The 15,854-nt window shown below is 39.4% G+C and overlaps 1 protein-coding gene across 2 annotated transcripts in view; it reads right to left on the bottom strand.

Annotated features, from left to right (window-relative positions):
* The window catches only part of TBC1D9 (TBC1 domain family member 9), a 52,246-nt gene that overhangs the window by 24,665 nt on the left and 11,727 nt on the right, over positions 1-15,854 (bottom strand). For both annotated transcript variants that reach the window (XM_017820326.1, XM_017820327.1), the window contains exons 2-6: positions 13,241-13,351; positions 6,830-6,948; positions 5,163-5,391; positions 3,820-4,081; positions 2,660-2,867 (exon numbers count right to left, since the gene is read on the bottom strand). In XM_017820326.1, coding sequence (XP_017675815.1) covers positions 2,660-2,867; positions 3,820-4,081; positions 5,163-5,391; positions 6,830-6,948; positions 13,241-13,351 — 929 coding nt within the window. The remainder of the gene's footprint in view (positions 1-2,659; positions 2,868-3,819; positions 4,082-5,162; positions 5,392-6,829; positions 6,949-13,240; positions 13,352-15,854) is intronic.

Genomic DNA, 15,854 nt, shown 5'->3' with positions numbered 1-15,854 from the left:
TAATTAATCAAGTTGCTTGGTCTAAGAAACCATCTTAATACAATAAACCCACGCTCCTTTTGCCCTTGTCTCAAGTCACTATGGACATCCCTCTGCACGGAAAACATGATTTGCATGCAAGTCTGAAAGATGAAGGCTGTCATCCCTCAAACAACTGGCTTCAGTACATTCTCCAGCAGAACTCCTCTGCATAACTTATTTTCTTCTGGCTTTATCTTAAAAGAATCAGTAAAACAAAATTTCTTCTGTGGGAGGCAGATCTATGGGCCTTCTTGTAGGACTTCCAAATCCCTCTCCTGCTTCTCAGCAACACTATAGGCTGAATCAATGAAGACTTTTGCCTACCTTTTATTGCCAATACATGGGAATAAGCCATTTTTGAGACAACACTCGTGTGCTATTATATCCTAGTTGGATACTGTGATAACAACTGTTATTTTAACTGTATATTCACAGCACACAGAAACTCAGAACAAAGGGAAACTAACCTAGCATGTCTTCTCTTACAAAGGAAAACATCTAACTCCGTGAGGTGCAGGCTTCTGTTTGGCCTTCAATTGTTAGTGGAGCGGTCACTAATCTAACTGAACTCCATCCAACCTGTAAACAATACTCATACAACAATCTATTGAGTACAAGGAACTGGTTCCCTAAGCTTTCAGTAAATCATGTTAACACAAAGAAATCTCAGGGACAAGTCACACACCGTTGATGAATTACATAACAGCTGTGTGTTCTAAACATTACCAATTATTAGCCTTAAAAATAAATCAATCAATCAAGTTTGTGCAGTTCATACATTGAACAAAACACAAATCACAACAGTAAATATTGTTTTTACAATTTTAAACGATTTCTTAGGTAATGAAAACTGACTTACTGCCTTCAGAATAGAAAGGGGCATATTTCAGTTTGCTAGGACCTTTACTTTTGTTCCTTTTTTAAACCCTTTTTAAAATGGAAATCAATGGTAAGACATTAGTGCTATAATATTAATATCTCTTTAGCTAAATGGATAATCATTTTTCCCACATTTTCTTTGAAGCAGTGCACAGCTCCAGGTGCTAAATGACTTCTCTGTTCTTCCCACTTCCTTTTATTTTTCTGTTAACTACAAACATATTAGTTTTTTGTTATCTTACAGGATCTTCAGTAACAGCATATTGAAATTAGCTAAAAAGTGTTCCCATGTTATTTTTCTGTTCCACTTAAAAACTGTTTGAGTGCAATCAGCACAAAAGACACAAGTTCTAAAGGCACAGGGCAGACATTACAGCAAGCATGCCCTGCACCACTTATTTCCTATTCAATAGAGCACACACACACATCTGAAGTGCTGATCTTGGAGAGTGCACCTATTGTAGGTGCAGTAAGCAGTGCAGTCAGCCACCAAAAATCATCTTTTTTGACCATAATTTGTGAATCAATGCTTATTGTCTCAACTGTCAAAACACCCCCAGGATACCACAGAATACAGGAACTAGGTTAGGGTCTAACCCAAAGCTTTAATTAAATAGAAAGCTTTCCCTTAATTATTAAGGGTACTGATCAGTTGTTCTGAGGAATGACATTACCCTGTGGGTTACTGTTCTCCTTGCTGGTGCTGAGACTCAAACCTGTTCACACAAAAGCACTTATTCCTTCAGCTACTTCTTAAAGCTTTAGAGCTGCTTTCAATCCTGTGCTGCTGTGCCTGTGGTTATCAAAAGCTCTTGCTGAATCTGCATGCAGGAAAAGAGGCCCTGCTAAATGGAGACTTTGCTCTCCTCCTCCACTGCTTTACCTGGAGGACCATTGCTCCCATTGATTCCCAGACAAACAGTGCAACCATAATTGAATGTCTCATCTCAAATAACCAAAGCCATTGCAACATGCTGCCAAGAAGCTGTACTTCAACATTACCTAACAAATACTGCTTTACTCTTAGTGATTTGTGGGGGGAAACAGTGCCTTGAAATATTCCATGGTTCTTCAGTTAAGCCAAACTGTCCTTGGTTACATCAGCCTTGCTACTACTTCCAAAACTTTACACAATTTTCCATCAACCCATAAATCAAGTCAACCATAAAAAACCTCCCCAACGTAATTATTTTTTTATTGCATCAAACAAGCTTTTTGCTGAACATCTTCTTTAAGTAACCAGCTTTAAAAAGATAAACACACCAATCTGAAAAACGCTGACAAATATTTCCCATATACAGGAATAAACAGTTGCAAACCTGCACGAAGAGACAATTCAAAACTTTAGGATCTTTTTAATCTTTTTACATCTGACAAAAGCAAATCTTGTCTGACAGATTTTTTAACAGAATTTTCACTCATTGATCTAGGAAATTTCACAGTCCATCCCTCCCTATGAGGCATAAAAAATGTACAGTGGGGCTGTAAATCTGAATACAAATTATGGGACAGGAAGGACTCACAGGGATTGTGAAAACTTAAAGAATTGCCTGAGAATTTTAGTAGTAGGAATCACAAACTAAGATACACAGTCATTAAATATTATTTAGAACACATCAGAATGGTATGCTCACAAGAGATTAAAAGGATCAAAAGAGGTTTTCCTCCAAAAAAAGAAAGAAATCAAAGCTAGGATGCAATATCCAAGAGGACATTGCTTTATTATTTGCCCTATAAATTTACAAATACAAATATTTACCTCTCGAAGAGGGATAATAAGGCTGCACAAGTTTTCTTCTTTACTAGTAAAGCAAATGTAGTTTGTAGAAACAAACATCTGACCCAAAATATGCATTTTGTTGAATGGAGTCCAAAGAGTACAGTCTGTGTGCCCATCTAATTTCTCATCCTTGGGAAGCCGGAACAATGCACGGTATCTCTCACTCTTTGCTCTGGCATCAAGATCCCTGAAAAACCCACAGAGAGATTTTCTTGTTTTAAGAAATACATAATACATTTTAAGATACATTTTATGCAAATCATGGCCAACGTACAACTCAGCTAAGCACGGAGTGAACAGCAAAACAGTGGAAATAGTTTGCATGCAGGGCATGTATAATCTTCACCATTGGAAGGCTCTAAAACTACATGAAAAAAAAAAATCTGCCATGAGTGACTTAAACATTTATCCTGACTTCTCAGAGGGGAAGGACAGGATGAGCTTTCCATATTCATCCCTGCTTTCTGAGAATATTTACAGGCCCAAGTGATATACTGCATGTTAGACGTCACTAAATAATGAGAAATATAAACAAGCACTGATTACAATTCTGAATGGTTCACTAAAATGACAAACATATAATGAAAAAAATTTAAAGAAACTAATTGCACTATGATACAAAAGAAGCAGAAATATTTTCCAGATAGTTCTTCATCCCCTATAATTTTTTGTCAATTTTTGTATCTCTGTTACCTAAAGTAAGTGTTATATAGAATTCATTATCTACAATCATTTTTCAATCCCAGTTTTAGGACCAAATATGAATGTTAGGCACATTTCTTAATAACATTTAAATCATTTTATTACCTTCTCCTAGTGACATAAAACAGCCTTACAACAGATAACTAATGCAGCCAGTGTTGAGAGATACTCTAAAGAGCTTCTGAACAAACTAGAACTTGTCTCAAGTTTCTTTTATTTTTTACAATATGTTCATATTCAAATGTTGTCCCTTTCCCATTTCTACAGGACACCAAGTAATTATATTCAAATCATTACTCACATTTTGCCACTGCTGGAATCAATCATTCCTTTTGGAGTAACAGTAAATGGCAGCAACATTAGAAAACTTTGGGACGAAATCCTGGAAGTAAAAGGGTTGAGGAGGACAAAGGATTAAGAGACAGTGCTATACCTACCGTTTTAGTGCAGATACTTTTTTGGGGGATTTCTTTTTCAGTTTGGGTAATGACCTGTCTTGCTCAAATCCTTCATTGTCCAGAAGCTGTCGCATCGCTATATTGGCAAGCTGTTCCATTAGTTTAAATGTCTCACTGATATTAAGGAATACTGAGAAGAAATGTTCACTTGACCTTGTGCTCACTTTGATCATATCAGGGAAGAGCAGTGTAGCATTCTTTTCAAGTTGAGTGATATCAACCCAGCGGATAACTAGCTTTGCTGAACAGGAGCAAACAAAGAAAAAAGATTCAGTACCAAAATGAGCATATTCAAGAGCATTTATCTTCCTCTTCCTATAAAATGCATTCGGATGAATTTTCATTGCATCTTGAAAAGTTGGGAGCTCAGAACAAATAGACCCAGCTTGTACAAACAAACTACTATCACCTGACAAGCAGCAGATAAAAGAGTTTAAATATCATTTACTTTGTTTACAGAACACCACACAAGCATTACAATGCTGGGTAGTCTAACACAACTTATCATTGCCACAGCACTTGCTCAGACTCTGATATCCTCTTTTCCTGTGGAACCAAAGAAACAGTCCAAACACATCAGACAGGCTTGTGTTATTTTTATACAGTTAAAAGTTTCAAATATTACAGTAATGATAGATCCTTTGCTTTTTTCCAAACACCAATATAGGTAGTGTCCTTAAAAGAGAGGCTAAGTCTACATTTATTAAAAAAACAAACAAAAAACCAAAACCAAACCAAACCAACCAACCAATCAAACAAAACAACCAAGGAAAAAAAAGAAACTCCAGCCATTCGTGACTGGGGATTGATCCATTGCCCATAACCAAGTACTGCAGATTCATTCACCTCCACACTGCTTTGAATTAACTCCCTCTAGAGCAGACTGGTTGCATCCACACTATGTAGCTCATTCTGGGTCTCCTCTGAGACCTTTATGTTCTGGAGTTGTACAAGAGTACATGTGGCATTTGAGGTTGCAAAGTCTGCCAGAGAAGTACTGCAGGATTGTATAAGAGCAGAAGGAACCAAAACTGGTGTGATCTCGTCCCTATTCCCTTTTGGGCACGGTCCCTGAGGTGAACCACGTCTCTAAACAATGCACAGGTATTGTTTTAGAGAGAACTACTTTGAGAAATACAAAACAAACAAGGGAACAAAAGCATGCAGTGAAGCAGGGTGACAATCAGGGAATTGCTCCCTACTCCTCTTTTCCTCAGCAGTGTCTTTTTACCCCCAGTGTTGAGCAGGTGAACAGTAACAAACTACAGAAAATTTCCTAACAATTCTCAGATGCACAGATTACCATTCCACCAAAAACATACCTTCCCTGCCCATAAGGAAAGAGTAAAAACAAAGGTGATTAATGCTGAGATACACCCAGCCCTGACGGGGCACCTTCCCCTTCCAGTAACTGCAGGAGTAGTAGTTCACCAATTTTTCTTCTTCTGGCATCCCAAAAAGCTTGTGAAATTTCACTATGGCTTCCTTGAATTTTTCTGTATCGTCATCCTCTTTGATGCCATTGATTTTGTTGTACTCAGCGATGATGCCCTAGTAGGGAGTGAAAGAAGTACACATCATGTTAGCTGCCACGGGGCATCAGATACCCTAATTACCATCCTGATTTGTAATATTTTCCTCCTAGGTGTAAATATGCTCCCTGGGATAGGATTTCACCAGAAAAATTTTTTTTCAAAAGGGAAGAAAAAATAAAAGGAAAAAAAGGATCTGTTATTCATCAGGGAAAATACCAAATGACTTCTATGACCCTTTTCACTGGACCTCAAGCAAAAGAAAAAGAAAATCTTCTATTAGATTAACTGTCACAATGGAAAATATTATTCCCACTTTCAGGTGTTGATGACCTTCATGAAATTTGAAGTGGCAACTGTCTGGTGAAAAGCTGCTCTTGATATCTTGAAGACTACAGTTCCTTCTGTTCTATGCTGAAGCTCTGGTCTACTCACTTATTTTCCCAATTTCTTTTATAATAATCTCTATTGCCTTTTATACTAAAGTTATAAAATGGAAACTGACTTTTTGCCTTCAACTCGCTCTGTATTTATATGGAATGCAGAATATAAGACAGAGAATTCACATTTAGTAATAGAAGTAGTACAATACTACTTATAAGTAATATTTAGTAGTATAAGACTAAATTCACATTTAGCATTTTTCCAATTCTAAGAAGTAACAATTTCCTTAAAGGATTATATTTCACAAGACAGAGGTCTTCTCATATGTTTCCATGACCATCTGTAGCCCTCAAATCTGAGTCACTAGTAAAACACAAGCAACTGGGGGATTCTTAAGACAGCTGACTTATTACATGAAATGTTAAAAAAGGAATGAAGCAAAGCATATGCTTAGAACACACACCCAGTAAACATAGTTATGTTGTTTATAATCAATCTTTTACCAAGTATTTATTTTTAGATAATTCTTAGTGCAGATAAAGTACTTTTTACCAGTATAGCTACTCTCTCTCCTACAAAGAGAAAAAGAAATTCTGAGAAAACCAACACCTCCATACCCCCCACAACCAACCAAACAAATCAATGAACCAGCAACCCCTAATACATGAAATGTAAATGCCAGAACTACAGGATTTAACTACACAGAAGAGGGGAAGGAGACATTATGAGCATATGAAAAAAAAAAATAAAGCTTTGCACTGGAAAAACAGTTACACAGAAAACTGTCAAAGTTTAAGACAGGCAACAGCACAATTAATTTTCGAACTTATAACGTCTGAAGCCCTGCCTACATATTTATATGGAGATTTTTTTAGATCACAGTGCTATAGGTATGTGCACTAATCCCAGTTTCCTTGATTTTTACACACATGTTGCTACTTAGCATCTGGTTTTCCTTCAAAAATGCAGAGCAGCCTAGGGACTACCGGGCCAAATTGGTTTAGAATTCACATCAGTTTTCCTTCCACAGTCACACTTATCACTAACAACATTTATAGTAGCATATACACTACCTGTATTTTTCCTCTGACAAATGTGTTTATGTCGTTCTCATTTTCGAAGATTGAAAGCGTTTGCAACAAATGCTGTTCAAGCCATTCCCAGTGTTCAGTGATTTCCTTCCTTGAGCAACCTGTACGTAAAAAAAAAAAACAACCAGAAGTCATAAAAGAAGTATTTCACCGGCGTCAATGGCCTCTTAATCATAAACAGAAGACTCTAAGAAAATTTGTCAGCAACTGGAGATGCAGGATTCCACTAGATGTCTGGAAATTCCAAAATTTTCTCCCACTGTATTTAATTTCATAACAAATAAGCAGCAACATTCAAGACTATTCTTGTGAGAAGCACAAGCTACTTATGTCAGTATCATAAGCAAAAGCCCCCTACATGTAGAATTCTAACTATGACGACACTGAGATGCCTAATGTGACATTAAAGAGTTAGAAAGGTATTACCTGCATCTTTTAGGAGCTGACAATACAACCCCTACAGTTGTATATTCTACCATTGGTTCATAAAATCTCCACCAGTAGATGCATCTCCAAATTATGAAACAATGACAAAATTTCAAAAATCGTAGCTAAAAGGGATCATTTTCCTGACAATTCTACTACAACGTCCCTTCCTCAAAAGAAGTGCTGAAAGACCTATAAGAAAGCTGTACCTTTTAGGGGAAGATGGTTGTCAGAGGTGGTTTATTTTTAGTGATGAAATAATAAACTAAACTTTGACGACCCTTGTTTCCTTAGGAGATCAAAAGGGGTCAAGTGAGATAACTGATACTGAGGAATCAGTATACATGCAGCCTGTAAAGTCTTATAGAAAGGGATGAAAAAGCTTCATGTATGAACTAGGGCTTATAAACACAAAGTTTTGTTTCTATTTTACTTCAGATGGATTGTACCAAATATAACTTCTATTTTGATCCCATTCTCAGCATCTTGCAGAATAAAGTCACTGGTGCTCTTCGGGATCTCCCTGTGCCCTCCTCCCCCGGAGGAAGAATAAACTCAAGTGATCAAAAAAAACTGTTCCCCCAAAAAAGTATTTTGAGGGAATTCTGTCAAAATTTAAGTAGTTTCAGAAAACAAACATTACATATTCACAGAGGACCTACCAGCTAAATAATGCCTACAGAACCCAACAAAATAAGGGCTCATGTGAAACAACCACTGGAAAGAGGTTAAATTGCAACAAGCTGCTGCTAATAACTTCTTCAGCTTACTTCAATAGCAAATGATGGGGAACAATATTCTTTGTACAGTATACAATCAGAGCTTTAACACAACTCCAAGAAGGCAACAGAAGGCAACATTCTGTGCAACTTCCAGGGGAATTTCACAATTCTAGTTGTAGTACGGACACATAAATGATGTTGCAGAATAACCTGCATATGTAATCAATATTTCAGAACCACTGCTGCTTCCTCTTAAAACTGCTGGATGCAACCAGACTATTCTGGAGCTCAGGAGGTGGCCTGAAGACTATTTTATTTCTTCTTGGCTTTTAAACTGCTGTAAAAATCAATGATAAAATGCATGAGCTATGTATATAAAACCAGACTGTCATCAGAAAAACTGCTTATCTCTTGAAGAGCAGTGACAAGCAGTGCAGACACACTATCATGATGAACTATTTATTAAGGCTGTCTATTTCTGGTTTGTGGTTCATCAATTATTTTTCATCACTTCTTATGGACCTGCTTTGGTTGACTATTCTCAACTTGCAACAATCCATCTCATTTTCACCACCACTCCACTATATTACTATTTACTCTCCCAAGTCTCAGCAGATCATGACATCAGGCCAAAACCTACACCCAGTTATCAATTCATCATCACAGGCTAGATCTTTCTCTTTGCTTTGTTCACTCAGGATGAAAAAACACTTTTGCTGCAATGTTTTAAACTACAAGTTACTTTCTCTCCACTACTGGCAAGTTTTTGCCTATCTTAGTGTATTAAACCCTGCAGACACCAAGGTCAGTGGAGAAGGAAGGGGAGGAGGTGCTCAAGGTGCCGGAGCTGAAGCTCCCCAGCAGCCTGTGGTGCAGCCCATGGTGAGGCAGCTGTGCCCATGGAGCCCACGGAAGACCACGGGGATGCAGAGATCCACCTGCAGACCAGGGAGGAGCCCACGCTGGAGCAGGTGGATGTCTGGGCTGTGATCCCATGGGAGGCTCATGATGGAGCGGGCTGCTGGCAGGGACCTGCTGACCCATGGACAGAGGAGCCCCCACTGGAGCAGGTTTCCTGGTGGGACTTGTGGCCCTGTGGGGGACCCATGCTGGAGCAGGCTGTTCTTTAGGGACTGCATCCCATAGAAGAGTGACCCACGTTGCAGCAGTTTGCGGAGAACTGTTGCCCGTGGGACGGACTCATGCAGGAGAAGTTCATGGAGCACTCTCTCCCGTGGGAGGGACCCCACACTGGAGCAGGGGAAGGACTCCTCTCCCTGAGCAGCAGCAGAAGCATCTTGTGATGACCTGACCCTAACTCACCTGCTCCCGTCTCCCTGCGCCACTGAAGGGGAGGAGGTAGAGTTGGGAAGGAAGGAGGGGTGGAGGGAAAGTGTTTTTAAGATTTATTTTACTTCTCATTTTCCTGCTCTGATTTTGTTAGTAATAAACTAATTAATATCCCCAATTGGAGAGAGGATGAGAAGGGGCAGTTGCCTAGCAGGTGGGGTACAGTAACAGCAGGAGCAACATGGGAGCATCTCTCAGTGTCAGGGTTAAGTTTCTAACATCTAGGCTGGTGTGTCTAAGGTAGGAGGTGAAGGTACAGAGGAAAAGTGATCAAGTTAAGTCCTGAGAAGAAAACTTAAAAGTCATATAAACATGCTTTCAAACACACTCAGAAGTATGATCTCAGTTTTGTTTCAGCTGGTGACTAAGAAATAGGAATGGCTTGAGACAGCTGATGAGGCTGTCATGTCCAGTTTTGTCTTCCAAGCAGATATACTTACTTGAGATACTTGTTAGTCAACCTGAACACATTTCTTTGAGTCAGTCTGTACATCTACTTAGTGGAGATGGAGCTTATTTCTTTATTGAAGATAGAATCACAGAATATGCTGAGCTGGAAGGGACCCACAAGGATCATTGAGTCCAGTTTCTGGCCCTGCATAGCACCATCCCCAAGATTCACACCATGTGCCTGAGAGCATTGTCCAAACGCTTCTTGAACTCTGTCAAGCTTGGTGCTGTGACCACTGCCCTGGGGACCCTGTTCCAGTGCCCAGCCACCCGCTGGGTGAAGAACCCTTTTCTAATATCCAACCTAAACCTCCCCTGACACAACTTCATGCTATTCCCTTGGGTCCTGTCACTGATCACCACAGAGCAGAGATCAGTGCCTGCCCCTCCTCTTCCCCTCCCAAGGAAGTTGTAACTCCAGTAAGGTCTCCTCTCAGTCTCCTCTTCTCCAGCTGAACAGACCAAGTGCCCTCAGCTGCTCCTCACACAGCTTCCCCTCAAGGCCCTTCACCATCTTCACTGCCCTCCTTTGGACTCTCTAAGAGCTTAATATCTTTCTTATATTGCAGTGCCCAAAACTGCCACAATAGTCAAGGTGAGGCCACCCCAGTGCAGAGCAAAGCAGGACAATCCCCTCCCTGACTGGCTGGTGATGAAGAATATGACAAATTTCTGTATAAGTAAGAGATTATAAGTACTAAATAACCAGCACTACCCTTAGGGAACAGGGAAGGACAATGCAGGACAAATCTGAGTTGCATAGCTAAATGCAGCTAAACTCCTTAGTAACCCATATAATTTTAACAACCCTTGATCAGTTCAGACGAAATTGCTTTAGTTGCAGATTCATAAAATAACCACAGTGCAGAGCCTTAGGGAACCCTGGGCTGCTCAGCTTCAAGGTTATGTAGATAAATTATTTGCTTTCTGTAAAATGTTACCTCCCTGTTAAACCCACACTATTCCCCTCAGGTGACAAGACTAAGCTAGTGCAGTCTTATAATTTAAAAAAATAACTAAGCCATCAACCAGATATTACAAGACTAAAAATTCAAGAAACACTCCACAAAACAAAATCATGGATATATACATTAACTACATTACCAATTTCAGCTAGGGCTAAGATTCATAATTGAAGAGCATGTTTATTAATACTAGCTTAAATGTAAACACAGTACCATATTTTTACATAAAATCCACAATATCGGTCACAGAAGAGAAAAAAAACTCTCACAGTTCATCAGCACCATAAATTTCTACATGAATGGTACATTCATTTATTCTGGGGCCATAACTCATCTGCCTTCCATTGTATGCCCCTGAGGACACACACTGTAGGTATAAAATTATAGTCATTGTCTATAGGCACCATGCAAAACAACCTGCAAATACACTTAAAGGAAAGTCATATGGCCTATTTCCAAAGTTGTTTTCTTTGGAAGGGAGTCTGCAAACAGCAAAAAAACTTGTGTCCTCAGTTGCCCCTTTTCAAGTTTATGGGATGGAGGTGGTTACTAATTGCTGCACTAATTGACATCTGGATGAAAGGAAAAAGGGATTTTATGTGCAACTACCTCTACTTGTGCACCAACAGTGTAAATAAACACATGGGCAAGTACTTTTAAACTTCTTTCTCATGACTGAGATCCATGGAAAGCTGACATGCATTTTTTATGGTCACAGCAGAGTAGATGACAGTACAAAGCAAGAAGTTAAATGAAGATTTGGAAAAAACCTTCATAATATTGACAATTTCATTAATATCTGGTTTTACTATTACCTGTCACAAAAGATAAATTATGTTATTTGAATTTTAAAATCCTCAGGGAGTTGGTACTAATAGATCTAGAGGGGGAAAAGGCTCTTTAAATTGATGCCTTCTTTTAGGTCTGATACTATCAAAAATAATAAGAAATACTCGTGCTAATTAAAAAATTAAAACATTTTCTGTTGGATTCAGAATGTGACACAGGTTTGATATCACCTTTGTTAGACACACAAATCATATGCTCCTAAGAACAGAGCCTGCTCTGAACTGCTAACATTGTTACATCCATAGCAAACCTTCATTCATTCCTCTTCCTCTTCCCTTCCCAAGAGGGGATTTTTCCGGAGGAAAAGTCATCCAAATTATCTAAATGGAAAAATTTTTGTTGAGAGAATGTGCACTGATGAGACAGCACTGTTAGGCCAGAAGAGTCCTAGAGCTTCATTAACTAGTGTTTCTGAAAGTCAGGCAGCAGTGAGGGTGCTGGGGGTTACGAGGCCATTAGAGAGATGACAGGCACGCATGCACTTCTCATCTGCCCTCTTTTCTCAATTTTCTTTCAAATGAACAGAGTTTTAGATGTTGCCTAAAACAGCTGCTGAAACTACTGAGCTAGAGGTGTTGCATGGAAAAGTTTCCATTTGCTAAGACTGAAAAGCAACACTACCAAACGGAGGATCTGACCTTACACGCTTGGCAAATCAAAGCCGAGAGACCTTGATCTCCTTCATTCAACTCCGGACACAAAACCAGCGAACAAAATGTGAGACCAACGACATTCTCTTTGATGCTACTTGCAATCAGTACCTGACCACAGAAAAAAGCATTTAGTATAGGACCTGATGCAATCAAAACTCCTATTTAATGTATGAAAATTTTTTTCATAATTCAACTGTTTTTCAAAACTCAGTTGTTTTCACTAACTACCATAAAGACAGAAGGACTGGTCTTACTGTTAGATCTGTCCAAGTTGGAGCATTAATGACCAAAACAGACACTTCTGTATTTAACCTAGCTACCATCTTGCTGAATTTTCAAGTACATCATATTTAGAAGGACCACACACTGGCTGAAATAAACACCCAAGAGGTAGGCATCCCTGGGATCTAGATGGTATTTATCCTGGAGGAGACTGAGCTCACTGTCCAGGAAATGCTATCAGCTTGTATGTATTCACATGAGCGCTGGGGCTGCATATTTTTCCTGGTTACCACTGCAAGGGAAGCCAGGTGCCCTGTCTGGGTAATTTGGGGCCTATAACCCAGGTATTCCTCTGACCATCCTCTCTAGAGATACCCCATCACCCAGGAATGCTGCGCTTTAGAAGTGCTGCAGGAGTGAGCCATGGGCATGGAGAAGAGGATGCAAGGAGGAGGAATGGATACTATACTGCTTGCCTGGGAACACCTCTGGGAGATGAAGAGTGGGAAATAACAGAGGCTTCTGTCCCTACTCCATGGCCATTCCTAGTTTTACTCGGTCACGGTGCATAACACACACACACTCTGGCATTCAAGTCTGACTATCAGCTTCTCAGTTTTACCACTAGAGCAGGTTTTCGTCCTGACCCATTTATTTGTCCTGAAACGACTGTGCTCAGCAGGAAGGATGCTCTCTAAAGTATGTGACACAGTATCCAGGAAGAATAAAAATCCATGTCAGTGTATTTGTCCTTACCACAGGCAATAGTCCAATAGACCAGGGAGTCTGGAGCTTGGTAGAGGATTCGATATGGTGCCACTCTGGCACTGGAGTCCAACACGACATCAAGAGTACCCACAAGGAGACCTATGGAACAGGAAATTATGATGAAAACAGTGATAGACCATTCAAGATCCCCCCAGAAGGGGCCTCTGCAGCCCCTCCCCATTCCATTTCACCCTCCATGGCAAAATACAGACCTATATATTCATCCCCATGCTCATGTTGTAAAGAGGAAAAGTGACCCAACAGGGAAAAATCTTCCATTCCAACAGGACTTTGGCTTTTAAATGTACCTCAATTCTAACATAAAGACAAACAAATTGAAGCAAAGCAGAAGGCAGTTGTATTATCAAATCACGTTCAAAAATTATTTAGTTCTTTCCTGTGTTTCATATACTGTTGGAGCCCTGGGGAAAAAAAAGCCCACCAACCACAACCCCCTCCTCCAACACCAACAAAAAACCCCCAGACAATACACCCTAAAAGTGTTCAAAACTGGAATGTCAGCTAGGAAAAACTAAGACTTCCAGCAAAAATAATTTTGCTACTTAATGGTCTGATTCTTCAGGGTAGAAAGGATCAAAATGCCTTAGAGTCAAGCTGTTTTGCAGATGAAAGGATACTAGGGAAAGACAAAGCCATACTGTTTTCCAGAAGTAGCTTTGAAAATTCTTTGCTACTGAGGGGGCCATCAACAGTTGCATACCAAAAGCTACCAATAATTCCTAACTATATTTCCAGAAATTCTTGATCCTATTTTTATAGTAAACTACACACAAAACAAAACTCTAACGCCTCAAAACTCTCTTCCACAAGAAAGACCAATTTATTTTTAAAAGAAATAACAGTTTTTCCCCTTTTCACCTCCAAAAAAATTTTTCATCTCCCCTGCAGAGATGTCAGATTTAAATTCTCATGTTGAAGTTCCCAGCAAATTGTTTCAATTGTTTGAAAAAAATTTCAAACAGATTGAAAACAAATGGATGAAGTTCTGATGATTACTTATTAGGGGTTTTTTTTTGTAAATAGCTGAAATGAATGTTTTAAAACACTCCTGGTAAAGTTTTCTTCTCCTTTCAAGTGGCTGTTTTCATCTTTTACTGTCATAGGTTTTTTTTATTAGTTCCTCATTCTCCTCTGTCACAACTGGTACAGAAGACTGTTTCCCTCGCTGTTCTTCTTTCAGATTTGCATTCTGCATCACAAAGATAAAAAAGCACTACCCATTTTCCATCTCAGTAGATCCCTTAAATCTGAACTGAAACTGATACTTAGAAATACCCTGCTTATCAGTGATTTTGTATTTCCCCATTTTATGTTTTCTATTTGTATTTTGTTTTTTATACAGATCTTCACAGGCCAGATCAATTGTAACCTGTTTCTGCCTAATGCCTTAATATCCACCAATTTTTAGTACAAGAATTCTAAAGTACATGAGAAACAAGTCTAGACACAACATGAGGTCATTAGTAAGGTGTGTTACAAAGCTATCTGCCACTTATAGGATACGAACAAAAATGTTAATGTAAAATATCCCAGTGTTCATTAGTCTAACCAGCTTTAGTTCCTCCTATTGCCATCTTAAACCCTCATCTCTCACACATTTTGATTACTGGTGTATACTGAGAAGTTGCCTCTGAACAATCCTCTCCCAGCCCTGCTAGACACACCCTGACTCCCTCCAAACTCAGGAGAATGAAGTAGGTTATAATGTTAATGCTACTTCAATTATTTTTTTTTCAGTTAAATATACTCTCCTGAGCTTCACAAACCCAGTATGGTCCCGGTCCAGAAAGCACATGATTACTTCAACCAAGTGCAAAGATCCTCAGACACTTAAAGCTGCCAGTGAGCTCAGCTGGAGTGCAGACCAAGCCAGACACTACACTGCCTTCATCATCTGGGTTTGCTGCAAACACAGCAGAATTAAGCCAAAGATTCTTTATGCTTTTCAGCTTCACATGACTACTGACAGCACTAAATATGCACTAGGCATGATGTAATATCTAAATAAAGTTGTATGCTGGCCAAATGCAATCTTCTCTGAGCTACAGAAACACTGTTAATTCCCTGCATTCTTTAAAAATGTGCTTGTTTCTCTCCTCCTGCTGTATTTCCAGATTTGTTGGCATGTGGGTGGTCCTGCCAACAAATTCTGCCCCTAGTTCTAGGAGGGCACTGCAGCTGTGAAAAATGGGATATGCAGGTAAGGTCATGGAGTCAGAACAAACCTACTGACTTGGTGCAGCAGCATCAAGTTCAGAAGAGTTTCCCATCCTACCTCCATCTCCCCTGGATATGGGAGACAGGAGAGGAACAGCGTCCTGTGCCACAAAACATTGTAAGATAAAGCATGTATTCAAGAAACGTGGAAAGCACCATAAAAAAAAAACAAACCGCCAACAAAAGAGACAAGCCAGCACTGAAACAACAGATGGGAGGTAGGAAAGGAAAAGAAAACAAATAATACTTTCCAGTGGTGCAGTAAGTAGGTGTTGCCCTGGGGCTTTTTAGCAGTGGAAACAGGACATGGAAATAACTGTGTAGTGAGGTTAAAGGAAGAAAATTCAAAGAACTCCAGAAGATC

The sequence above is a fragment of the Lepidothrix coronata genome, unplaced genomic scaffold (assembly GCF_001604755.1).
Source record: "Lepidothrix coronata isolate B3197 unplaced genomic scaffold, Lepidothrix_coronata-1.0 Scaffold82, whole genome shotgun sequence".
NCBI classification, from domain to species: domain Eukaryota; kingdom Metazoa; phylum Chordata; class Aves; order Passeriformes; family Pipridae; genus Lepidothrix; species Lepidothrix coronata.
The sequence above is the reverse complement of the archived record's forward strand: the minus strand, read 5'-3'. Positions and strand labels throughout refer to the sequence as shown.